The sequence below is a fragment of the Pezoporus flaviventris genome, unplaced genomic scaffold (assembly GCF_033815535.1).
Source record: "Pezoporus flaviventris isolate CSIRO_AGI_PZ_B2104156 unplaced genomic scaffold, CSIRO_AGI_Pfla_v1 ptg000002l, whole genome shotgun sequence".
Lineage (NCBI taxonomy): Eukaryota > Metazoa > Chordata > Aves > Psittaciformes > Psittacidae > Pezoporus > Pezoporus flaviventris.
Genome location: NW_026892550.1, coordinates 14,554,562 through 14,581,294, shown reverse-complemented (window position 1 = coordinate 14,581,294; position 26,733 = coordinate 14,554,562). Strand labels below are relative to the sequence as shown.

The following is a 26,733-nucleotide window of genomic DNA, read 5'->3' as shown; positions in this document are numbered from 1 at the left end:
GAAAATCAATTGTTTGCTACCTAAAAGATATATGAAAGCTTTTAGCATGAAGCCACTGAACAGGAATACCAGACTGATGTGACTTTGATTTGCATTCTGCCAGCCTACCTAGTGAATAACTCATCCCATTTTTAAAGGAGATGGTGATTGATCCCAGGGGAGGTGAAGCTTGACTCACATGTACCTGAAACAGCTGTTGTCAGAGAAATAGCAAACACCCGTCTCATTGATGCTGTTACCTGTCATTTTCTAAAGCTTGAATTGCCCATTGCACTTAGGTATTAAGGTATCAAGCAAACCAGTATTTTGTGTAAGCAGATTATGCCTGTTCTTCCAGATGTGGATCATCCAGTTATTATTACATACCTTATTTTGGTTACTTATACTTTTAATCTCTATTGTTATACATACTATAGGTCATTCTGTATGGAGAAATTTCTACCAAATGTTTACCTATCATATGTACTGGATGAACACAAATGTTAGATTATGAAGTTGCATTTCTTATACTTCTGTTCTATCATTTTCACTCTCTATGGGTTTCCAAGATTTAAATATTGACTTTACGTCTGAATGCCCTAAAATATTTGAGCAATCCAGTAAGTTGTAGAACTAATGATGGAAAAACCTTGGATTAAACAGGAGTTAGCTGTGTTTTCAATAAATGAAATTAATTAAGAAGTTTACCTCTCCTCATAGTTTTCGACAGCTCAAATCTGATTGACTGATTAAAATAAAGATATAGGATGGCTGAGTAGAATTAATTTCCAAGTGCTGATGTATTTTACATTTCCTTTTTCATGCATTTCAAGTCATGGTTTTATGAATTTAAGCTCTGTGTTCTCCTAGTGGTCAACTAGCTGTCAGAAAATAGATCCGTCTAGTTAGAAAAACTATAAAACAGATCAAGGTAAACAATAGATCCTACTTTTTCTCCAGTGTTGATGCTCTAACTATCCTCCATTCCCACAGAGATGATGACAGCAAGCAAGAGACCCTCTGTGTCAAAAATAGGAAAATGCTTTGGCTTGTCTGTCAACTGATAGAAACAAATTAGACACTCAGTAATGAGTTGTTTTTTTTTGTTACGGTTTCTCTCTGTGATAGAAGAGAAAGAATCGCACTCTACATTCATGTTTCTAACGGAGAACAGGACAACACCCAGGGGTGTCAAATTCAGTTCCCTACTGGTACAGACACATCCTTTTCTGTATACAAGGTAAAAGCAGAATATTTTTCACATTTCTACACCTACAGAGGTTCTTCACTGGGATGTCTGGGTTAGGTATACAGTAGGGAGGGACAAATACAGAATCAAAATTCTATAATTTCAAAAGTAACAAAGGAATTAGTGAGTGGCCATTCAGTCTTCTTTTGACTATAAGCCATATAGGAGAAAAATATGGATGTAAACCTGGCTTTTAGTCAAGTATAGAGTAACTACTAATTCACCTACAAACTGAAAAAATATTATTGTTCTGCTAGGAATTCTTGAATCACTTGTACTTTCTCTTATACTCCTACCTGTATATTCTGGTGGACAAAGGCAAGTATAGTTATTGATTCCATCCACACAAGTAGAATTATTTTCACAGTCATTGTCTTCACAGTCATCAACATTTACTTCACAGTTTTCACCTTCGAATCCATCTGCACAAGTGCACCTGTAATACAAAAACAAAACTAACCACATTGACATTTTAGCTGGGAAGACCAGGCAAGAAGTTTTGTAATTAATAGGTTCAATAATTCATAATCATTATCCCATAAAGGAACACAGCTGATATAATATAAAAAACCAAACATAGTAAACACTACCAAAATAAATTTCGCATTTTAAATTACAGAAAATAAGCTTCTAAATTTATGCCTTGATCTTTAGCTTAAGGAGCTTCTTAAACCACTGAAAAGTCCTTTTGAAAAGCATGCTACCTTTATATTATAAGGTTAGATTTTATTTCTTACGGAAAGTAATCCTTTTGCTTTTTTTAAGCGCATGGAAAAGATTATGGAATCAGGGATTAGTATGTAATAGTAGTATTCCAACATCATTCAGTTAAATGCACCAATCTAAAACTTGGTTTAATGTCCTATGCACAATATGTGAAGGAATATATAAAAACTATGTCTGCCTGAAACTTCAAAGCAGTAATTATTTTTTGTTTTTAAGTATATCTATACAAAAAAATACATCAAAATAAACAGCAAATGCAAAAGAGCTCTGAAACATGACTACATGTATATTTTCACATAAAATGCGCTAACTATAATTTCTGCAGCTTTCATTATAAGATTGCTTTGATATTCAAAATAAATAGTGTTTAAACAAACAAATGGAAAAGGTCAAATTCTGAGACATGACTATGCCAATTTAAATTCTATAAGCATAATATTAAGATGTATACACTTAAGTTTTAATAGAAAACTATTTAATCTTTGGGCAGAATTTGGATTAAAAAATAAGATTAATGACATAATGAATTGCAGGATAATGAATTGCATCTTTTTGAAGTGTCATTTCTAACAAGCTTGAGGTGTAGATTATTAAATGACTAATACTTTCACATAAGAAAGCAAAAGAACTTTATTTCATAATTCATGAAGTACATCTGGAGTAATTGTACTGTGTGATTAAATAACTCAAGATTAAAAATGCTCACAGCATGTTTATCTGCTGGCACAGTGAGTTTCAGATGAATCATTAATTTTCTGTTTCACTGGGATTTACATTTTATCATTTACATGCTGTCTGTTGAAGTAATACACACAACAACAGATGAATTGTGAGGTTTTTTCAGCAGGGATCTAGCTAGCTATTAGTTAGCATAATGGAGTCAATACTGTGTTGTCTTGACCTGATATGCCTCCACTAATCACAATCATTTGTTACTGTTTTTAACAGTTTCAGAGCTTTAGAAGCTTTCCAAGGACAGCAACATGTTCTGAAAACTTCAGAAGCACTAAAAAATCTGCCTTTGTGGTGCACTCACTCACAAACACAGAGAACCTGAATATTAATACCAAAATTATTTCAGCACACAAAACTCCATAGATTTACATCCCTTTCTTACAATGAAAAGCAACCTACCAGAAACCATCTTTTTCTCCTTCTTTCAAATGACAGGTTCCACCGTGGTGGCATGGGTTACTAATGCAAGCATGAATGGGAGTATCACAGTCTTGACCCTATGAAGGGAACAATGATTATAATTTAAGAAGAACATACAGACACTACTGGAAGGGAGCCAAATAAACCTCAAGGGTTGTTAAGAAGCAGCTTACATTTCAGTGAGCTTTTTCCTCTTCATTCAGTACCTACCTTGAAACCATATGGGCAAGTACATCTATAGAAGTCAACTGGATCATTGTTGCAGGTTCCATCATTTTTGCATGGATTTGATAAACAGGGGTTACACTTAGCAAGAATATTAACATCCACAGGCCCTTAAAAATACAAATTAAATAGTCAGAAGCAAACAACGATTTATATTTGATAGGATATACTTGCCATTTTGCTTTAAATTTAAAATGAAATTTATGTTTTAGACTTTGTGGTGTTTCCATATGAATAAAATGCTGGACTGTCCTTAATACTTTTGAGATGACCAACTAAATCTGAATGGGATTCTTAGTTTAATTATCACTTTAATTATCACTTCAAGAAAAAAATAAAGCTTATCCCATCCTCTGAAATCTGTACAGTTCTCTTCCATGATGATTACCTTTCCTTTATATTAACAAAATGATGAATAGAATTGCAGCTTTAACCTCTTTAGAGGGTAAAAATTAAAAATTGCCCGTGAGAAAAAGAACTATCACAGTTTGCAGTCCTTCCCTAATGGTGTTACTGAAAAGACTATTTTAAATGTACTTTTAATTTACATTTTATTTGCAGGGTCAGAGATCTCTAAATGAACTGGTAAAATTACTTGTAAATTGTTTGAAGATCTGTGAACTGTAAATTACATTGTTCAAGCTATGTCACCGTAAATAGCTCTGTATTCTGCCTTGCCCCCTTATGGAGTCAGTCACAGTCCTGTCCATTAGTGCATTAGCTGAGCCCACAAAAAATGCAGGCTATACCATGAACCTATGGCTGTAATCCATGCTTGCAGTCTAGTTTTTATACTAGTGATTATAATGACAGAGTTCAGAAATTAACATTGAAAAAATCTTAGGAAGCCAGACTTAGAGCTTTGGCCTACATAAATCTTATCCTCATATATAAATATTTTTTAGACAATTATCTTTCTGTTGTTTTGCAATTTAAATACAGCCTTTTCATGGTGAATTTTCAAGTTAGGCACCATCAAATTTTATATTATTTTTTGTCAAACAACCAAAGAAATCACTGCTTATTTGTTAAAAATTAGAAATCACCCGAGTATAAATAATGTTTCTTTTTCATACACTTTGTGATAGAAAAAAGTGATAACTCTAAGAGAAAGTAGATGACTTGGCCAAAAGCCTATTCAGAGAATAATCAAACATTCTCTGTTATCTCCAGCTCTATTGCCTGATGACATTACTGCCTCCAGCTTGATTTCAGATCTCACCTATGAAAAAAACTTCAGCTATCCACAAGTGATTTGTACATTTCAAGGAATAATGAGTGATTTCTTCTAACCAGACACAGAGTCAAAACTCCTGAGACCTACTGGTAGAACTGCACGATTGTTCCATAACAGGCTTTACTCAAAATGAGACAGACTGCAAAGGTTTTTGAGCTAACAGGCACTTTTACTGAGATATAGGGCTTTGGGAGGTTTAAAACCTGGATATATTTACTTTCTTTTCTTATTTTTCTTTGCAAAAATAATCTCCGATGAATCATTGTAAAGGAATGGGCATGGAAGGAAGACATGATTATATGAATTCAGCAAGGGCTGTTAAACAAGGAGAGGTTGACATTTTATTTATCTGTTTGTTTATTTATTTTTGAATCTGCAGTTGCTGGTACCCTTCCGTGTCACAGCTTGCAGCAAATCCAGAGGGATGAACATGGTAATCTGTGATAAGATGCTTACTGCCAAAGCCACAATCTGTAGGGATCATTGACTGTCTGGTCTCCATTACCTTATTTTGTAAGAGAAATCTATACCTGATTAAAATTTCTGTTAGACCAGCAAACATCAGAGGTAAAAGAGTTGAAACATGCACCATAGAATTAAAATCTAGAAAGTCCTGCCTGTGTACTCTAGAGTACTGCTGATTATTTCTAGAATACATTAAGAGGTTCTATAAAAAAAATAAAGTGCAAGAGGCACATATTTAAAAACCAAAAAAATGGAAGCACTATGCTGTAGCATGAAGTCTATGCTTCCTTGTCTCAACCATTCTGAGCATCATATCCTCTTTTCTACTTCTGATGCAATAAAAAGCTAAATATTTGGCATGAATTAAAAAACATTCAGCAACTAATGTTATTTGCTGAAACAGATTAGCAATCTTAATTTCACTTCCAAAACAGAGCCAGAAAATGGCTACCTAAGTCTATATATACCATTCTATCTGAAGTTGGGCTGCGTTTATTTCAAACTATTATTTATATATTATCCAATAAAATATTTATTTTGATTTATTATTCTTCTGTTGCAAGATCAAAAAATTGAAATGCTTCAGGTATTTTTACTGAAGGCTAATGGAAAGCCAGTTCTGGTACATATTTTCATTTGCACTATACTGTTCCTTTTCTCTTTCAAAGTGTTAAAAGTCTTGTATATAAAAAAGCATTGGGTTCATAACCTATTATTTAATTTTTCATATTGTAGACATTGTTGAATAAGCCCTGGCTGGAAAAAAATCCTTAAAAAAAAAAAAAGCAGCATTCTTTAGTAAACAGTGAAAAGCTAACTGTATTTTACTGACATTGACACACACATGTAGCTACCATTTTCGAAGAAAACCATGACACAATTTTTCTTTTTCTACAGAAAACTTGCAAGAAAAACTTTCAGCTCTGACATTTTATTACTCCTATTCTCTCTTGCATTTGGCCTCAAAATCAGTATCTACACAGATTCACTTACACTAAAGCTGCTAATGAAATCACAAATTTTATTGCAATACAGTGGAAACAGTCATTTCAGTCAATTTTCAAAACTCAAACCCAGGCTTTTAAAATAAGAAAACTGTTCACACAATATGTTAAATGATATATCATGGGGACTCAGCTGTAAATTCATCAAAGGGGAAAACACACAGTAAACATGCATGTCTTAGGAAGGAGGATTGCTTGAGGTATACAAAAGGAAGGTCAGAAGGTCTGCTCTTAATCAGATCACCCATTCCAGGTCTACTTATAACCTTACCTGGTATGAGAAAACCACAAGGCCCTGGAATCTCTAGAGGCAGGGCATGGATGATAAAGAGGTAAAAGATTGAGAATCTGTTAGAGGCCACATAAAAGAGGAAAAAAAACCCACCCATAAATGTAGAAAAAAACCTGAAAGAAGAAAATACTAATAGATGATTCCTGAAGTAAAAGAACTCATAAAATTAGTAAGGTACAATGATTTTATGGAGCTGTAGGACTGAGAAGAGACTTAATTTTAAAATGCTTATTTTCACTGGGAACTATTAATTATGTAAATTAAATTCAAGCACCCATTTCAGTTTCAACTGAATCAAGAGATACTGATAAGAGGGAATGACTCACTACTCTCTTCCTATAAATGTGTACACAATAGTTGATCATCGACAGATATTCTAAAGAGTCGTCTCCCACCTAGCCTAAAATTTTGGTCCTAATAGGAATATAGCATCTTCCTAATTTCTATTCAACAGTTCATTTTTAATCAAAAGATAAAATTACTTCTCTTTGAGAAATAGACACATAATGTCTTACAGGACCATCATGTCATTGAAAAGCTACTGATTTGTAATCTGTAATTATGAGCATCTTCACAGGACAGTGGCAGGAAAATGATTTTCTCTCAAAGGTATCCATTATACCAGATATCCATGCCTGGAAGTGAAACAAATGCAGTTCTTACCCTGCAAAATAATATAAATGATATTTTCTGATGGGCAAGAGGGAGCAAGATATACTTTCTGTATTGTTTAACAGAAACATAACAATGACCATAGACAGTGGTGATACAGTGTCTAAAACTAACAGTGCTGGAAAATAACCAAGCAGGTACCACATGTTCATGCAAATATTCTTTCACTTACATCCCTACAACAGTGTGCAATTAGAGTGTATCTGCAGTAACCTTCAGTGGATGCTTGTAGCAAAAAAGAACAGATTGTCCAGCAAAAGTCCTATCTAAAATCAGACTGAGACTTTGCAACAGATGAGTGTCATGTGCAATGAACACTGGCATGACCTCAGAGATGTACTTTTGAAAAACTGCAAGAAGGACTTGGAGGGAGAAACAATTCATTGGCATCACAAGCAACAAAATGGGTTCCACTGGTTTTTGTTTAGAAAAATTTTTTTTGACAGAAAGCCAGAGGAGAGAAATAGGATGAACATGCAGTAAAGAACAACTTCAGATGAGACAAACTCCAACAAAGTCCCAATGGCTTTTTAAAGGTAGAAATTACTAAGGGATTAAGCTCACCTTTGAAGATACATTAACAGATGTGTAAGTTAAAATAACTTGAAGAGTACCTAGACTGAGAATAAATTACTTCTACAAGACTTAAGATTATATTCATCTGATGCCTCAGAAATCACTATGAGCTTAGTACTGACTTACTACTATTAGCACACATAAATTCTGTTTAATTAGTATTTCCTCGTTTAGTGTTTGGTTCTTTTTTTTTTTTTCAATTGGGAATTTCAATGTTTCAAAATCAGGACCATGAAAAATAAAGCTACAGCAGAAATCTTCTGTGTTTTCAAAATATTTAAGAAGGGAGAAATGGATGGAATAGAAGATTAAACAATAAAACAAGTTCTCTCTCCATGTCAGTAAAAAGGTACTTTTCCACTTAAGGTTCAGAAAGAGAACCTAGGAATTCACAGACAATACTATAAGTTGTGATATAAATGCCAGCATCATTGGTACAGACATGGAGATAAATACTCTTTGTCCAAACCCTGAGAAACCTCTCAAAACATTTTAGACTGAGACCTCTATAGTGGTATCACATCCTTTTACCTACAGGTTTTTTTGGGGTGTCTTTTACGCTTTTTTTCTGAAATACCAGAGGAAGCACTATGGACATATTGGTAAAATTAATTGCAGACTGAAAGGATTATGAATGTATTTACAGTTTTTACTGTGAACAGACTGAAGGAAAAGGACATTCTTTGGCTAAGGGAAGTACAGATGTTTAAACTGTAGTTCATGACCGAGACAGTACCAAGTACCTGTGCACATCAGTGTACTGAGAAGTACTGTACTGCTAGTCTAAAGACTCTTTTACTCCACTTATTTAAAAAGAAATAGGTATTGAAGTCTTTAAAATAAGTAGAGTTCCTGAATGGAACCAATGGCTACATCCCTAAATATGAGGGAGAATTATGACAACGGTGAGTGAAAATGCTATAGTAAGTGCATTTACAGCACACAAGAATATTTCACAGCTCAACTATTTGTAAAAATTAAAAATATACATTTCAAAGAGAAACAGTACAACAGTACCTTGGCAAGTGAATTTTTTAGAAGGAGTTGTGAGAAGAAGTTTATCTGCCATATCTCCGGGACCAGCACAACGTGCAATACCAGGCTCTTTGTATTCCGATTTTACCCAGTCAGATAGCCACTGCATGTTACAGTCACAATAAAGAGGATTTGCTCCGATAGCCCTGTAGAAAACAGACAAATAAAAAGGTAATAAAGTTTTAAATGGTTGCTTTTAAAAAGAGAAGCCAGAAAACTGGTTGCAAAAAATCCTCTCAAACCACAAATCTGCCCTCCATCCATGAAATGGACCATAAGAGCATAAAGTGTCTGGATTTGGGTTCTAAATCAAGAAGTGATAGATTTAGCAGTAAACTTGGTCCGCAAACCTAGCTATTCTTAGTTGTGTGAATGTGTGAACTTTGGACGTCTAATACTAACTAGCTCTGTTTCACTGTTGGTATTTAATGTCCAAGATCTGCATAAGCAGAATGAAACTGATACTGGGAAATTAAGTTAGCAAGAATAAAGTATTTCTTCCAAAGCAGCCAAGGCAACCCCACAGAGTTCCACCCTGATATTTTTCCTTTTCAGTTTATGGCTCCCAGGCTGGTGCAAACCATCTGTTTCTAGGCTTCCAAATTTGATTTAATTATTTCCTCTTTGGAGCTCTCCCACTGAAATCACAGCTATGTTCAGAATTCTATAAGAGGTCTCTGCTGTGTAAGTAAATAAAACTACATTATCCTAGCTTTGTGGTAGTTACGTAAGAATTGCCTCATTATGAATGCAAATCAATTTATTTAAATAAATACATTCTTTAAAATTAAAAATAATTTAGCTAGAGATTTTGAGAATTGTGTAAAGGCTTTTTAAATGTTTATTTGCGAGAAACTATACTCTTAAAACTGACTATGACATGTACATTTGGAGGATAGAAGCACTGTGCTGTTCTATAAAGTTGTATTCATATTGCTTTTAAGAAATACAGTAATAATCTAACATTCAACAGATAACCTTGACATGTGCACAAACTGTCAAATGGCAGTATTGGAACATTCTCCTTCTCCAGATGTTTCAGTACTTTTATTTAGATTTTTCCATGACTTTGGATCAATTGGTCTTCCAGTGATAGAAGAAAATCCTTGGCAGACAAAGGCAGTAGAAACTACCACTGCTGAAACACTCTCTTTTGCCACCTCTCTCAATTAGTGCTACCTACTTCCACCTGAACACAAAAGACCATATACACTTGTTCAGTCAGACTTCAGTCAGAGCAGTAACAAGAATCAGAGCTAGTGATAGGAAACTTCCCATGCAAGGAGAAACACCAGGAATTTGTTAACTCCATATATGCAAGAGTGAATGTCAGACTGAACAGATAACACAATTGCTCTGCTAAGATCAAAATGTTAGCAAGGATAGCTGGTAGACTTTTGGGGAAAAAAAAAACCAGCAACAATAATAAAATCTATCAATTTTTTACCGATATTTCATGCAGATAAGCTAGTTTAACAGTGACATTTGAATAAATTATCAATGCCTTAAAGTTTAATCAGTATCATTAAGGTTCTGAGAAATGGTAAATTAAATGCAAATGTCCAATATTGAACTAGAAACAGATAATTAAGTTTTTAACAACTGCAGCTGTTCAGAAACATAAACCCCAGCTATATATAAAGGCACTAGTCAACTACTCAGTTGCAAGCAAGGATTTAATAACTATTCATAAACACAACGAGGTTTACAGCTAGGTAACTTTTACTAATCTAAGTTTCCCATTGAAAATTAAAATCAGGACAAGCATTGCCTAAAATTGTGTTCTGAAAGCAGATGTCCATGTATTTAATTTCAATTTAACAGACACCAACACAGAACCATAGAATAATTTAGGGCACTCTGGAGGTCACCTAATCTCACCCTCTGTGCAAAGCAGAGCTCACTTCAAAGTTGCTCAGGGCTCTGTCTAGCTGAGCTCTGAAAATCTCCAGGGACAGAGATTCTTCCTCTCCTTTGGGCAACATGTTCCAAAGCTGAACCACCCTCACAGTGAAGAATTTTTACATTCAGTCAAATTCCCCTTGTTGCTGCTTGTGACTGTTGACTCCTATTCTTCACTGTGTACGTCTCAGAAAATCTGTCTCCATCATTGCTGTAATCCACCTAGTATCTTAAAGACTATTTTAGGTCCCTCCTTGGCAGCTTGCCACAGCTCATCTCATCCTGCCACCTTCCAGCCTTGCTTGCCCCTAACCTGGATTTGCCGATTCATACACATTGGCTTTGTACTTGAAAAACTGAACACATATTCCAGACGTGGCCGTAGGACAGCCAAGCAGAAGGGAGTGACCACTGTGTTCAACCACCTGGCTTTCTTTCTAATTCAGCCTGGAGAGTCTTTAGCTTTCACTGCCATAAGGGCACATAGCAGACATGTTCAGTTTGCTGCCCACCAGGAGGCCCAGGATTTTCCTGCTGAGCTGCTACCTCTCTGGCAAGTCCCAAGGCTGTACTAATGCATTAGCTTGTTCCAGGGCAGTCCTTTGCATTTTGTCTTTGTTCAAGTACATGAAATTTGCTAAACATAACAAAAAATATGAATACTCACAGGTGTGATAATGCTGAAAGATCATTAAAAGCTCCTTCAGGAACAACAGAAATATCATTCCCATGTAAAGACCTTAAAAAGAAAATAAACAAAATAATATATATGCATAAAAAACCAGCCAGTTAAATTTGAAATTTTCATCTATGAACAGTTTTCAACTTTTTACTTTTTTTTCTTACAATTCCTTAGTGTTTCCATCTGTTTTTGCATGGCTGTTTTTTGGTTTTTTTTTAAGCTCTGACAGCCTACACATCATTTAATTTGTTCATCCTGTATTTTAATAAGACCTGTTAATAATATGATTATTTTAAAATGGAAAGAAAAAAGGTGAGTAAAAGTAGGTACACTTCTGCCAACTACAGATTGGATTTAGGGATAGCAGACAAGTTATATTTCTGAATTTTTCAGCAATTTCTGACAATTTCAGCAATTCCTGAAATCCTGTTAATTATGCTCATACTTTTTTAAAATCTTTCATGGATTCACGGAAAATACAGGCATTGACTGTTCATTAATGAAAATATTAAGGTTATTGCCCTAATTTGATGGTAAAATTAAAGAACTAAAGACCTTATTAAGCATCAATACTGGGAATAGTGTTCTTCCTGTAGCAAACGTGCAAAGAATATCTTTCCTTTTCTATAAATTCATTCACTCATGAAACCTGACTTGGGAGTATTGTGTGCAGTTCTGGTGTCCTCAACATAAAAAGGACATGAAACTGTTGGAACATGTCCAGAGGAGGGCCACGAGGGTGATCAGGGGCTGGAGCACCTCCTGTATGAAGACAGGCTGAGAAAGTTGGGGCTGTTCAACCTGGAGAAGAGAAGGCTGCGTGGAGACCTCATAGCAGCCTTCCAGTATCTGAAGGGGGCCTATGAGGATGCTGGGGAGGGACTCTTCATTAGGGACTGTAGTGATAGGACAATGGATAACGGGTTAAAGCTTAAACAGGGGAAGTTTAGATTGGATATAAGGAAGAAATTCTTTCCTGTTAGGGTGGTGAGGCACTGGAGTGGGTTGCCCAGGGAAGTTGTGAACTCCATCCCTGGCAGTGTTCAAGGCCAGGTTGGATGGAGCCTTGGATGCCATGGTTTAGTGTGAGGTGTCTCTGCCCATGGCAGGGGGGTTGGAACTTGATGATCTTAAGGTCCTTTCCAACCCTAACTATTCTATGATTCTATGATTCTATGTATATCTAACACATGTAGAATTATGGTTCTTGAAAATATTCATATTTATATAAAATAATTGAAGTTATGTGAGCACACTTAAATAATGTCATGCTTGAGACATTTAATCCACCTAGGCTATTAAATGGTTATAAACTACTCAAATAGAGGCAAAAATTACATGTTCTGCTGGGGGCTTTTGAGAAAGAATTTTTGCAGTTTTTTTTTCTTAATGACAAACTGAAGCTGTAAACTAGAGTGATTGTTCTGTATTTTCTTTTGTCCCTTTCTGTGCCCTTACAACCCTGTTTTTCTTAGAGGTAAAATAGAAAGTTTTCTTGGAACCAAAACTTAATACTATTGATTTTTGATAATTCATCATGATGCAATGATTTTGGAAATACTCACATATTAAATGGAACAAGAAAGAAATAAATTTGATGTTGGAATAAAAAGAATCAAAATTCAACTGCAAACCCCCCTCATATATAGTGAATTTATGCATATGGCATTTCTGTTAGAATTTAATGCTTATAACAATGGAGAATAGAACACAAAAAAGAAATACAGCCAAGATTAAAAAGCAGAAAAGTACGAAGTGTAAGTCTGGAAAAATAGCAGTGGTTAAAAAATAATACTTACAACAATCTAAGTGATTTCAATCCATCGAAAGTCCGTGCAGGGATACACCTCAGGCGGTTGTAACTAAGAATTCTAGAAATATATAAAATACTGTCAGCAAGTATATCAGACATTCATTACACAATGCAGAGCATGATGAAAAACAGCTTTTGCACACATAGCTAGTTAGGAAACAAGTTATTTTACAGCCTCCAAAACAAGCAAGCTTTAATTCCAACTAAATGTCCTTTCTTTCCAAGACAAAAAAATCCCCCAACAAAACAACCCAAAAGCAGAAAAACAAACAAAAAAAACAACCAAAAAACAACCCATCAAAACAACAACAACAACCAAAAAAAACCAACAAAAAACAATACACTGTAATGCTTCCAAAGAGTCACTGTTACATGTTTAAACTTACAGGGTGAGCAGCTGAGTCATGTTGCTGAAGCTCTGATTAGAAAGAGTGCTGATTCTGTTGTTACTTAAATCTCTATAAAAATAAATGCAGAAATTCAGACCTTAAAATGACTACCTCAGTCCTGAAAAACTGTATTGTTAAACTGACACATTACTTTGATTAGTAGAAGCAGTATCATTGCTATCAATATTTAAAGCAGCAGATATTTTTATTTTACATGCCCAGTGAGTGTTTAGCTTGTTCAATGAAAAGCTTTTTCAATTCAACACAGATGAAAAAGCAGCACAATGCATTCCTGTACAACAGCAATGTCCATCATGCTACTTAGTTGATAATGCAATCCTCCGTTGACCCAAGTATAGAAATGAAAGTGATGTCTTAAAGTAGAAATCATTCTAGTTGTGTCCCTAATGACACCTAAGTAAATATCACGTAATGCTGTACTCAACACTGATATGCTTAAGGCATCAAAGCCCAGAGCTATTATTATAAAGACTACTATCTAAGATTTATAGAGAAAGCCTTAACATTATCTAGGTGTTCCTGCTCCGGCAGGCGGATTGGACTACATGATCTTTTGAGGTCCCTTCCAATCTCTAGCATACTGTGATACTGTGATACTGTGATACTGTGTGATCTTTCTTGTTTTTCAATATTCTAATAAATAAAATCTTAAGCATAAGTATGATGGAAGCTGGAGTGGTATGTTGGTAGCTTAAAAGAAGCTTTGAAGAAGCTGTATTAAATGTGGATACTGCTTGTTCTTCTCACATTGCGCTTTAATTTTCTTTTTATGTCTACCATTTCACTATTGTTTACTATATGGTGCAATACAGCGTTGGTTTGTGAGGAGACCTTGATATTTTAACTTCAGAGTACTGTTAAATAGCTATGCAACATACCTCTCTTAAAATTTCATGAAAGTGTGTAAGACAACTGACATAATAATAAACATATTGGGCAAGTATAACAGAGCGATCTATTCAAATGAGAAAAAAAAAGTTAGAAATAAACAAATTCCTTTGTTAATCTGAAACTCTGGAGATTTTAATGTAATTTCTTGTTTGGCCCCAGAAGAACTATGCATATGCATAGTACTGTGGTTGGAAAACCAGCTGAGGAACATTCTCAACTTTGTTAACAGCAGTTGGAGGATACATTCAGAAGAGACTACAATAATGTGCCCCACAGGTCTGATAAATTGAGGCTATTAATACTGGGTCTTATTTGGGGTTTTTTAGTGTTTTGTTTTTTTTTTTTAATTTACTATTTACCTATAACGTACTACATTATTTGTCTGCTAATTAGTTTTTGTATATTTTCTCATTAGGAGATAAAGTCAGCTGATTTCTGGCTGTCACAAATACACCATGAGTACCTAATTTCTGTGATGGAAGCCTTGTCACTATGCTTCATCTTTAGACATGTATCTAGTTTCCACTCATACTGTTACCGCACACAATCCACTCAACACATTTGCTTCTTTTACTGAGGTTCCAAAGTTCGTACTTTCTATGTGCTGCAAGTTATAACTTCCCAAAACAATCCATCAAGATTTCCTATAGATTCTACACTGTATACATTTGAGAATATTGCAAAGTTTTTTCCCCAATGTTATTTGCAAAATACAAAAGTTTTGGAAACTTGTTTTTTCTAAATTTGTGACCGTGACAACTTTTGTCTAGCATGAGGTAAATAAAGGAAATCAAGATCTTGGTTTTGAATGCCAAACCATTTTCAATTTTTACAGCAAAGCTCTAAACCCAGTCAAAAAATGTAAGGGATTTTGTTACTCCCGTCCACTTTTTATTCTGATTATAATGAAACCACAAACTGCTTTCAGAATGTTACACAGTTCAGCCTCAGCTAGTATAATTTTTTATAGTCCTAACAAAACCCATGGAATTAACGCCACTTACATCTACATTCTTCCTGTTTCTCTTGCTGTACTCTTACAAGGTACATAAATAAATAAATTTTAGAGTAGCTAGTGATTTGCCTCAAATCACAGAGTGAGTCAGCAACAGAGTTGGGAATAGGGCATTCTAAACAAGCTTTCTTCTTCAGTCATTAAACCATGAAGTGTGGGAGAAACAGAAGGGGTTACGTTTAAGTGTTAGAAGAGCTGTCTGTGCTATTCCTATGTGAAGCACACCACTGAGCAAAGCATATTGCAGAATATTTCTTTTGCAAAATAAATATTCTAGTGCCTTTATGGAGCTGGGTACAAAATGTTGTATTACCCTTACACCTTACCCTAATTACCCTAACTCACTAAGTTAGGTAAAAGATCTTACCTATCTTTTCAGGTTAACTATAATTTCTGGTTATTTACTTTATGATGTATCACTGTAATGAAATACTCCTATTTATAAAGCTGGAGAGGGACTTTTCATCAGGGACTGCAGTGACAGGACAAGGGGTAATGGGTTCAAACTTAAACAGGGGAAGTTCAGGTTAGATAGAAGGAAGTTCTTTACTCTGAGGGTGGTGAGGCATTGGAACAGCTTGCCTAAAGAAGTGGTGAATGCTCCATCGCTGGCAGTGTTCAAGGCCACACTGGACAGAGCCTTGGGCAACACTGTCTAGGTTGAGGTGCCCATGTCAGAGGGGCTGGAACTAGATGATCTCAAGGTCCTTTCCAACCCTAACTATTCTATGGTTCTACGACCAAGTGCATTGTAAATAAGTTGTGGTAAGTAGAATAAAATATTCTCTGTTATAAATTGTGGTTAGGTACAATATTTTCTGGAATACTTTTTTTTCTTTTTTCATTATAACTAAAACCAGGTATAATGAAGTAGCTATTTTGTTTTGTTTTTCATTCCAATAGGGACCGTTACTCTAAAACTACTTACATGAGTGTTAAGTGCTTGTAGTAGGAAAGCTCTTTTGGAACAAGGGTAAACTGATTTCCATCCAAATAACTAAAATAGAAAAATAAAACATAAACCATAAGTTTTTCATTAAAGCAGCAGCATCTTCATGCACTAATCTTATAATCCAACAGCAAAATTAATAACAAATAAATGCATACTATTTCTGTTTTATAATAAACCTATCTTGAAAATGTTGGGTTTTAGACACAAGTGAGGACCTGCAGTCTTAGATCCAAATGCTATTGTATCAGATATTATTAATATTATGAAGTAGCAGTAATACCAGCCAACTCTTACACAGTACTTTCTATTATTTCATAAATACTGCAAATGAGGCTGTTTCACAAATCTTACTTCTGCAAGTAACTTTAAGTGTGGATTTTGAGCATACTGTAAATGGGAACAGACCCTGACATTGTACAGGTAGTCCTTTACAGTAGAAACAGCAAGAGCTGGTCCCAGCTCTAACACCAAATTAATTTGTCATGCCTGCAGTTCAGGTCACCTTCCTTAATTTCTCCCTGTCTGTTTCATGATATATCAGGCATAACATACTATAAGCCTGGTCCTATGGAGTCTGTTAGGGACTAAAGACAGTAATCAATTACCCTTCATTAGAAATGTTAGATGCTTTTTTTTTTTTCCTCTTAGGTTTACAGCTCCTGTATTACATTGCTTGCTGTTTTTCCATGATCATAATTTTCAGTAACAGGCTTGTTCACCCTTAGAGTTAACAGGTACAGTCACCAAACTGTATTGACACCTGAGTTACAGGGAAAGGAAGTCATCAAGCCTTGCCTAAAAAGCTTTCAGTGTGCAGCTAGTTATTGCAAAGTGCAAGTAGAGGGGCTCTTCCTGTAACCAGGGCAAGTAGATTAGAGATAATAAGTAGTGAATTCACTGATGTGTGATTCTCTGAAAGAGACTGCATATGAAGCAGAAAGTGGCAGGAGGATTAAAAGTCCCTGGTTTCTAAACTGGGGCAAATGATTTGATGGCAGTATTGTGGTGGCATTACTTGTGTCTCCTGGAAACCACATAAAAACACATCCTTATTATTCCTATACAAAGAAAATATTTTAGCCATCCAAATAATTGGAGCACACTTGAGTTAAGAACAGCCTTTATCAGAGACATTCTTACATTAGTTATGATTTTAATGTCTCTAAGTATGCTGCAGCATCTTTAGAAACTTTTTTCTTCACTAAATGGATGAGCTGAAACAGAGTTAAACCAGTTAAACTTTTATCCTTATATCTACACCTAATAAAAAAGCTTTTTCTTTATTTTTTTTTCTTCCTTGGATCTTGCCTTCCGTAGGACTGTTTGCTAAAAACAAACGTGTCTCAACAAGTTTTATGCTTACACTATGTTAATGGCATTACATAACTGGTGGTGAAGAGTGCATGGGCTCGTATACTTCATTGTTAAAAAAGAAACAAACAACATTTTAACTTTTTGAAAATGAGTTAGTATTCTGAAAAAATTCTTCCATTGACAGATAAATTAGGATATATTGCTTTAGCGTCATTAGAACTAAAGTACTACAAGCATCCACTTTTCTGATAAAAATTCCTCCTTGTTCAAATGAAGCAACTATTAAGATATTTTATAAAACACATGAAGAGCACGTCTTGGAAGGGTTATGCATGCTAATGAACAAGAAGAATCAATCAGTATGCAACTGCTAACTGGAACCACCTCCATTATTCTTCTGAAAAATATGCTAAATTCCATGCTTAGACACTAATTAAAGCATACAAAACTGTACACAAGTGAGTTTTCAGTCACAGTCAGGGTTCCACTTGCAATTTCAAAAGTATTTCTCCTTAGCTATTTAATTTTATATTTCACTGATGCCCTTAAATTTCTTAGACCAGACTGTATTTAATTAAGTCATCTTCTATTAAAAAAAAAAAACAACAAAAAAACACCACCAAAACTTAATGAAGTTATAGGTTTATATATAGCTGTGTGCTAATTTGAGTTCTTAATAATTTCTCTTCATTAATGACTAAAGCTTTTTGGATATTATTAAACACCAAATTAGTGGTGGAAGTTTCAGAATCTTCTATACAATCCCAAATAGAAAAAGAATAAAACAGTTTTAGTGACTTAAGATAAACAGTTAAGATGTCTTCTGAAAAAGCACAATATTAATCAGTCCTTACAAAGCAGCAGGAATTTAATATTGAATATTTGCCATATGTAAAACAAACTCAACATTTTTTTTGCAATAATTTCTATTTTTTTTCAATCTTATGACCTATCTGATCAAGATTAAAAACAGATTAATAACCCAATTTTTAGGTTTATTTTCCCCTTCATAATGCATAAAAGTGAACTCATCTAATCTTATTCAGTTATTGTCCTCAAACAATACATGAGGTAGCAAGCTCTTTTTTGTATCAATGTTGCTGTCCATCTGCATATTCATATAATATCTCTTAATAAAATTTAATCTTAACCATTTTTCTCATATAAAAATGTATAAAGAGATTAATAAAATATCCCAGATTGCATAAGACCGCCTATATGAAAAGACTTTCTATTAAAACCAGTCTTTTTGAAATACCACAAAAGTGTGCTTATTATGAAAACATGCAAACACATGAATAGATTGTTTTCCTCTTTCTTTTTCATGTAATTGAACTTTTTTGTTCCTTCCTAAATAATGACCATAGATCACTCAGATTCACTGCTGCCCATAACTGAACCCATGACAACATGATATCCATGTTCAGATATGACAGTTCAGTGTTGGGGATATAACTTCTGAGAACGATTACAGTTTTACATACTTATATTTTTAAAGCTTTTCAGTAACAGATATTTACTAGAGTGTTTTAGGACTTACAGAGCATTGCTAATTCAAACTTAACCTCAAATTTCTCAAAATACTGTGCAAATCTTTATGTATATAAAGTCGTATAAAAATAAATATCAACTGATCTACTGAATCAAGTTCTTCACTTTTTTCTCCCGTCATCTTGAGCCTGATAATAAAAGTCTGATATTGATTTTCATAAAAGGGAAAAAAGCATGCACTTACAGTTCAGTTACATCTTTGGGGATGCCTTTAGGCAAAGCTTTTAAGCCTTTGTTGCTGCAGCGAACCACTGTGTCTAGACAAGTACATTCTGCAGGACAGCGGGACAGTGGGGAGCAGCTATTGTCATCATTTCCTGGTTAATAAAAACAAACAGATATTAAGCTTGCTATAAAAATGGTGCTTCACTATTAGCAATAATATCCCCCCTGGAATTCCTATAAGCAGACATGATATTTCTACATTGTGATATTTCTAGGTAGGGAAAACATTGTTATCTCTGTAATCCATTCCTCCAAGAATTTACATTTCAAGTGATGCTTATTTAGTACAATGCTGTTTTACTAGGTAAAATGCTATTATATGGAAAAAAAAAGATCATTAAATGAAGAACAAAACACAAAAAGACAGATAAAGCAAAGCATTTGTTGATTTTCAAAATGAACAAATTATTAAAAATAGGCACTATCTTTAAAGAAAAGTTACAGCCTTGAAAATTGACAATCTAATAAAGAATTAAATGGAAGCATGCCTGAGAAAGGTAGCAGCCTTTTTTTATTTTTATTATTTTTATTTTTTATTAAGCGTTGAGGATGTCACAAACTAAGCAAAATGGCATGTTATTTGATCAAATAACCTGAAAGAGCATTTGACTGAAGCATTAGCATTTACAAATATTCTCATCTGAACTACATATGTGATCCATGTATATAATTTTTATATTATCTCTAAATTATGATTTACAGTACTGAAGATAGGCAAGAAAAACTTCTGAAAGCATATATACAATAGCCGTGTTTCTGCTGATTATCTAAAAAAACAGGTGGAGGATTTTTAAGCTGATGTAGAATGAAGTGCAGATGAAGTAATTTAAAGCATAATTAATGCTTGAAATAACTATGGATCTGTGGGAATCATGCAGCTATATATATATATATGAAAGCTGAAATTATAAAAAGCTCAAATATTAATTTTCTTACCGTCATCACATGTAAAATCCTGAATTGCTACATCCTGAATGGGAATCTCTTTGAGGAAGTAGGGTTTTTGGCAGCGAGGGTTCCCTGTCACAATGCGTTTCTTCCTTAGCCAGTCTCCAAGCCATGCAAGATGGCAGTTGCAGTTGAAGGGATTGGCCAAGAGGTTTCTAAGAACCACAGGAAAGTTTACTTCAGATGACACCATTTTTTTCATCCTCAGTATTTCATTTCTATTTTCAAAAAGCTAAGCTTAAATACTGTTCTTCAAACAATACTGTGTATAAACCATAGGTGAAAGCTGTAATTTAGGCTCTGTGAATCTTGATATAACTCATTTAGAAATAATTTAAAACTGTCAAAAGACCTGACTTGTTGTAAAGCTACTCTGTACTGATAATGCAATAATTTTATATAGAGATGAGGGCTGATTACTTTATATTATTAGTTTCAGCCTGACAACAGCTATTCCATTAATTTGTCAACTCAGGATTGCCATCTTTTATTTGCTCTAGAGAATAAGTTTCCTATCTGAAGTGACAGCTAAGTTGATTACATGCCAGTTATAAAAATGAATTTAATTCTGGAATTCTGAGTACTTTTGGCATCTCCCTACTTCAGCACAAACCTATTGACAATTCTGTTATTTATAAACATGCCATCCTTACTACGCACAAAGTAGTTACTTGGTGCCAAGTGTCGCTTTTTATGTAAAAAAAGGATTAAGTACTTTCCCGAATGTTGCTACGTACGAAAAGCATTTCTTCAGTAAACTGAGTGGCAGCTTTGCTCACCATTTTGCCTTCCTATAAATTATATCATGTTTCAATAAAAAAAAGGATGCTTCTTTTTATAAAAAATTAGACTGAAGCTTCATTATAAAACATGTATGAATTCAAATCTTCTGTAGGCCAAGGAAGCTTAAGATAGTAATTTGATGTCACACGGCAGAAAGACAGACACATGGTGGTTCAACCAGCTCTGACTGTGCAATGCTTAAACAAAAGGTGGCTTTCTCTCCTGGTTGAGATCAGTGGGCTTCTGTTGAAGGAGGAGTTGAGCAGTACACTTTTCCTGCCTTCTCAGGCACTTCTGAAAATCAGTCTAGTGCTGCATTCAGGGGTACCATGAAAACATACTCTTAAGTGTCCAAGATAGTTCAGGAAATAAACTTTCTCCAAAATACTTCTTTGAACTCTTTCTTCCCTTAACTTTACCTCATGCTGTGAAAGTATATAGCAAACATTAACATAAATGTCCTCAGAGAGTCAGAGGTTCAAGTTCGGGTAAGGTAAAACTCAAACGTGTGACTCACAATGTAGAGAGCGAATGTAGTGTATCGAAGGAGCCGGGTGCCACGGTGGTGATCTGGTTGTCATAAAGCGAGAGCAGGCGGACTGAGCTCAGGCCCGTGAAGCTGTCATTTCCCACACAACTCACACGGTTACTCCTCAGCATCCTGATAAAGGAAAGATCAATATTTCTCATCGTACCCTGAGTAGGAGTTGCAGCTGAAGTGGTGACCCAAGCAAGGGCCAAGAGGAATGACTCCAAAGGGATTGCTACTGGTGGAGAAGCCACAAGTGCAGTGACCCCTGTGCTGCCCGTCACCTCACTTGAGGTGACTGAATGCAGTGTGCTTGAAGGAGCCAGGAAAACAGAAAGATAGGTGGGTAGGCTTCACAGAGACAAGGGGTGTTTCCCCTAAGCATCTGTGGCTTTTTCTTTCAATCAGTAATAAAGTTTATTAATTGAAAATAAATTAAAATTCCCCAAATTGGAGTTACACAGCATTCCCCTCTTTATGCTTCCAAGCCTATTGGAACCAGCTGGACTCCTCCTAAGACCCTTTCAACCTGATTTTTCTTAGGATGAATTCTAGAAGCCACTTCTACTACATTCTCAAGTGTTTCAATTAAATAAAATAAGGGTACCCTGACTCCTCTTCCTCATGACTCTAGGATCTAGTAAAAAATTAAGAATACTAAATAAGAAACAACTATCCTAAAATCTTTCATATTTCTGTAAAACTTATAAGCTTGGAAGTTTGGTGTTCTCCTATCTGATCATCAATAAATGAATATTTTCCCCCATGTTTTTGTCTAAGAATAAGTGCTTCTAACAATTTAACAGCTTTAAATGCAAAGTTAGAAATGATAGGCCTGATTTATTAAAAATACAGCTGAAGCCTAAAAGACCATTTAATCTCATCTTGGGTCTGCTGATCAGGATAAGCTCTCTGAGGAAGGCCAAGAAGTCGTAGATTGTATAAACATATCTTTTTGAGTGGAAAGAGCTAAACTGCCTTCATCAAAAGAATAAAATGAGCTCAAGCTATAGTGCTTTTACTCCTCTCTCCACTGTTGAAATGACATTAAAATTACTCAGGAAAGAATCATTTCCTCTATTTCAATATCCACCAGAATAATTTTTTCCTCTAGTAAAATCCCCAGGAATGGTTAGGCTGAATTGAATCAGACTCTATTACATAAAATGTGCAATTCCTGTGCAAATTTCTGTTACTTTGAAGCAGATGATTATTTTCAATTTCTACATTTGGATGTTTACCCATTCTCAACCACTTCATCATTTTAAAGGACTTCACTGCTGTAGTCAAGCAAGCACAACAAAAAATTTCAGCTATGTTATATCCATAATTAATAACTAATGAATTCATATAATGTAAGATAACATTTTGTTAAATAGCAACAAAAAAGTAAGATATGATTGAATAATCTATAACTATTCCTCAAAATTATTTTTTTAGGACAGATAAAGTATTACTTTTAAAAAATACCTGGCAGAAAGGAAGAATTAAACCACCCAAATTGTTACACTCACAGCGTTTTGAGACCCTCTAGTCCTTTGAACATTTTGTGTCGAACACTTTCCAAGCGGTTACTAGTGAGCAATAGTTCATTCACACCAGAGGCTCCGTCAAATGCTCCTTCTTCAATATCTGTAATCTTGTTATTGCTCAGGTTTCTATTACACATTAACAGAAACAGAGAAAAAAATGTTTTCTTTTTTGAGTATTCTAAATTAACTGTTAAATGCTGCAGACTGCATAGATTTTAAGATACCAAGTTATTATGTAAAAGCAACAAATGCATTGTTCAAATTCAAATTGACAACAAATGCAAAATTCAATGCCTTTCTACTAAAGTAGTGAAGATTTTTAAAGCAATCTTTGGAAGATGTTTTTAAATAATGGCAATTACCCAGTCCATGCTGCCACCACACAAGAACATCTTTGCATAGATTTGAATCTTATCAGTGACTGTATATTATTTTTGTGTCTCCAGTCCTTGTAGCATTATTTGACAAATTAACAACAAAATTAACAACTATATGAGCACCAGCACAACTATGTTTCGGTAGACACAAATATAAGAAAACAGTATAAACAGCAACATATGTAAATGAAATGTGTGAATGTAAACAGTACATGAAATGTTAATAATTTCTGACATTAGTTAAAAATGAGGGTTTATAAGCAACTTCGGCCATTTATCTGCAATCCACATGTAAAGCGGATCAAAATGTGGGAAAATGACCTAAAATACTGCCAAAATATTTATTGCCTACAGTTTTTAGTTGAACTATGGAAATTACATCCCAAATGGGTGGTATACATACAAAAGCAGGCATAGTCAACAACTCGCATTTACTTATCTTATTCTTGCCTCCTTTTGGTTTAGTTGTTTCATATAACTATACATATTATAGAAGTACAAATCTACAAACTAAACAGTCATTTTTAGAAGCTCTTAAAAATTTTTTGAGCCAATGTAAAATGAAGCTAAAAACCTTTCATTTGATGGGGCTAATGGCATTGGGAAGAACAAATATTTGATGCAACTTCTAGAACAGCATCTTAACTGTTCAAATCAAGAAAGATACTATCTCTTAGAACAAAAAAATTATATACTTGCCAGAATCAGCTGGTGACATTATCTAAGACATAGAAAATAACATGTTGTGGCTTCATCTTGTGTGCTGACTGCTCATCTCTAGCCTAGCTCTGATTTAATGTACACCTTGCCTGTGATGATGGACACAATTGCAGAGAATCATAGCATTATTTAGGTTGGAAAGCACCTTTGAGATCATCAGGTTCAACATAACCTAGCACTGCCAAGTCTACCAGTAAACCATGTCCCTAAGTGCTACATGTTCATGTCTTAAACACCTATAGGGGTGGTGACTCCACCACTTTTTTGGGCAGCCTGTTCCAGTGCTTGACAACCCTTTTGGTGAAGAAAATCTTCCTAATATCCAATTTAAACTTCCCTGAAGTGACTTGAGGCCATTTCTTCTTGTCCTATCACTTGGTACTTTGGGAGATGAGACTGATCCCCACCTCACTACAACCTCCTTTCAGGTAATTGTAGAGAGGGATATGGTTTCCTCCACGGGGCTAAACAACCCCAGGTCCCTCAGTCACTCCTCATAAGGCTTGTGCTCTAGGCTCTTCACCATCTTCTTGTCCTTCTCTGGACATGCTCTGGTACCTCAGTGTCTGTCTTGTAGTGAGGGGCCCAGAACTGAAAGCAGGATTTGAGATGCAGCCTCACCAGTGCTGAGTACAGGGGGATGATCACCACTGTGGTCCTGCTGGCTACACTATTGCTGATACAGGCCACAATGTCATTGGTCTTCTTGGCTGCCTGGGCACAAGCTGGCTCATGTTCATTCAGCTCCGTCAATCAGCACCCCCAGCTCCTTTCCCATGAGCAGCTTTCCAGCCACTCTTCCCCAAGCCTGGAGCCTTGCATGGGGTTGTTGTGGCCCAAGTGCAGGACCCAGCACTTTGCCTTGTGGAACCTCATACAATGGTCCTTGGCCCATTGATCCACCTGGCCAGATCCTTCTGTAGAACCCTCCTACCCCCAAGCAGATCAACATTCCTGCCCAACTTGGTGTCATCAGCAAACTTACTGACTGTGCACTTGATCGTCTCATCCAGATCACTGATAAAAATTTAAACAGAAGCATCTCCAATACCTAGCCCTGGGGAACACCACTTGTGACTAGCCGACAACTGGATTTAATTCCATTCACTACCACTTTTTGGGCCCGGCCATCTGGCCAGTTTTTTACCCAGCAAAGAGTACGCCTGTCCAAGCCATAAGCAGCCAGTTTCTCCAGGAGAATGCTGTGGGAAACAGTGTCATTTAGTTTCACTGTGAAGCTCTTCAGTCTCCTCTAAGGTGCTGCACAAGACTGTAAGCAAGAAACTCAATTATTTCTCATGTCATCTGGTTTATCTGTGTCAAGCCCTTAGTCTCCTAAAATCTTACTTGTTCCTGGTGTAACATGAATACTACTTCACCCACTTCACAGGGATATTTTAAGGATTAATGTTGCATAACTAATCAATGATGCAGTCCATACATGTGCTTTATGACTGATGAACCATCAAATCAATTAAACATTTAGGCCCCAGTTTTTCAGTGACATCTGTGCAGAAAGACCTTTGCACCTATTTGAACCTCCAGAAGAAATATGAGCTCCACAGAAATACAGAATTTACTCATATTGGTTTCTCTGTAACATCAGTACCTCACTGATTTCCAGTCACACTTAACCAGTCACTGCATTATTCTCTGAAATGAATAATGTTGTAATGACTGATAAGTATATGAAGTTACAAAGCAGTATTATTCAAAATGTTAATTTTTTGTTAATATTTTCTCAAATTTTTCCTTCTCAATTATGCAGATTTCAAAGCTCTTGGAGTTCTGGCAGACAGCTACACTGAGACTTTAAAATTTTCTTCCTTTTCTTTCTCTTGACTTGAACACCTCCTCGGCCAAAAAGCAACTAGCTTTAGATGACATTAAATGTTTACTAAGCTACCTTTACAGCCTGAAAATATGTAATTACTAATAGTATACTCTCTTTTCCTCATTTTTCTTATAAACGAAGATCTGCTATATCTGTGTGCATGTGTAAGATGGCACATCATGTATTTATTTCAAAGGTATTCTGCAGGTGTAAAAAGTGCGAATATGAGATCATTGACGAATAAAGAAAACTAGGTATCTACTGTTAAACACCAGAACACTCCTGTGCCAGACATTCCTCCTTTCTTAAATACTTAAGCCCAATCGTAAATGCCAAGATGAACTCAAGTAGACAGGACAAAAACAAAGTTGATTTTTTTATTATTTGTTGGTTTTGTTTAGTTTTTCTTTTTTTTTTATATTTGTCTTCTAACTAAAAAAATCAGTAAGAGATAACTGTGATCATGACAGCTGCCAGCAAGGATGTGAGCAAGGCTAACAATTTTTTAAGTAATACTATTGCTCCTCTTGAGAGTTTGGTCACTAGTGACATAGACTGATCTTTTACAAATAGTAGCAACTTGGTGTCTACAAAACACTGCATCATTTCATTAATCTGAACTATTTTTACTTGCATTTAT

The 26,733-nt window shown here is 35.2% G+C and overlaps 1 protein-coding gene across 7 annotated transcripts in view; it reads right to left on the bottom strand.

Annotated features, from left to right (window-relative positions):
• Window positions 1-26,733, bottom strand: part of SLIT2 (slit guidance ligand 2) — a 269,873-nt gene that overhangs the window by 30,997 nt on the left and 212,143 nt on the right. For all 7 annotated transcript variants that reach the window (XM_061470049.1, XM_061470055.1, XM_061470054.1 and 4 more), the window contains 12 exons: window positions 23,145-23,288; window positions 21,619-21,762; window positions 20,307-20,473; window positions 19,330-19,462; window positions 16,257-16,325; window positions 13,399-13,470; window positions 12,999-13,070; window positions 11,185-11,256; window positions 8,598-8,761; window positions 3,320-3,444; window positions 3,089-3,186; window positions 1,525-1,664 (listed from right to left, as the gene is read on the bottom strand). In XM_061470049.1, coding sequence (XP_061326033.1) covers window positions 1,525-1,664; window positions 3,089-3,186; window positions 3,320-3,444; window positions 8,598-8,761; window positions 11,185-11,256; window positions 12,999-13,070; window positions 13,399-13,470; window positions 16,257-16,325; window positions 19,330-19,462; window positions 20,307-20,473; window positions 21,619-21,762; window positions 23,145-23,288 — 1,400 coding nt within the window. The remainder of the gene's footprint in view (window positions 1-1,524; window positions 1,665-3,088; window positions 3,187-3,319; window positions 3,445-8,597; window positions 8,762-11,184; window positions 11,257-12,998; window positions 13,071-13,398; window positions 13,471-16,256; window positions 16,326-19,329; window positions 19,463-20,306; window positions 20,474-21,618; window positions 21,763-23,144; window positions 23,289-26,733) is intronic.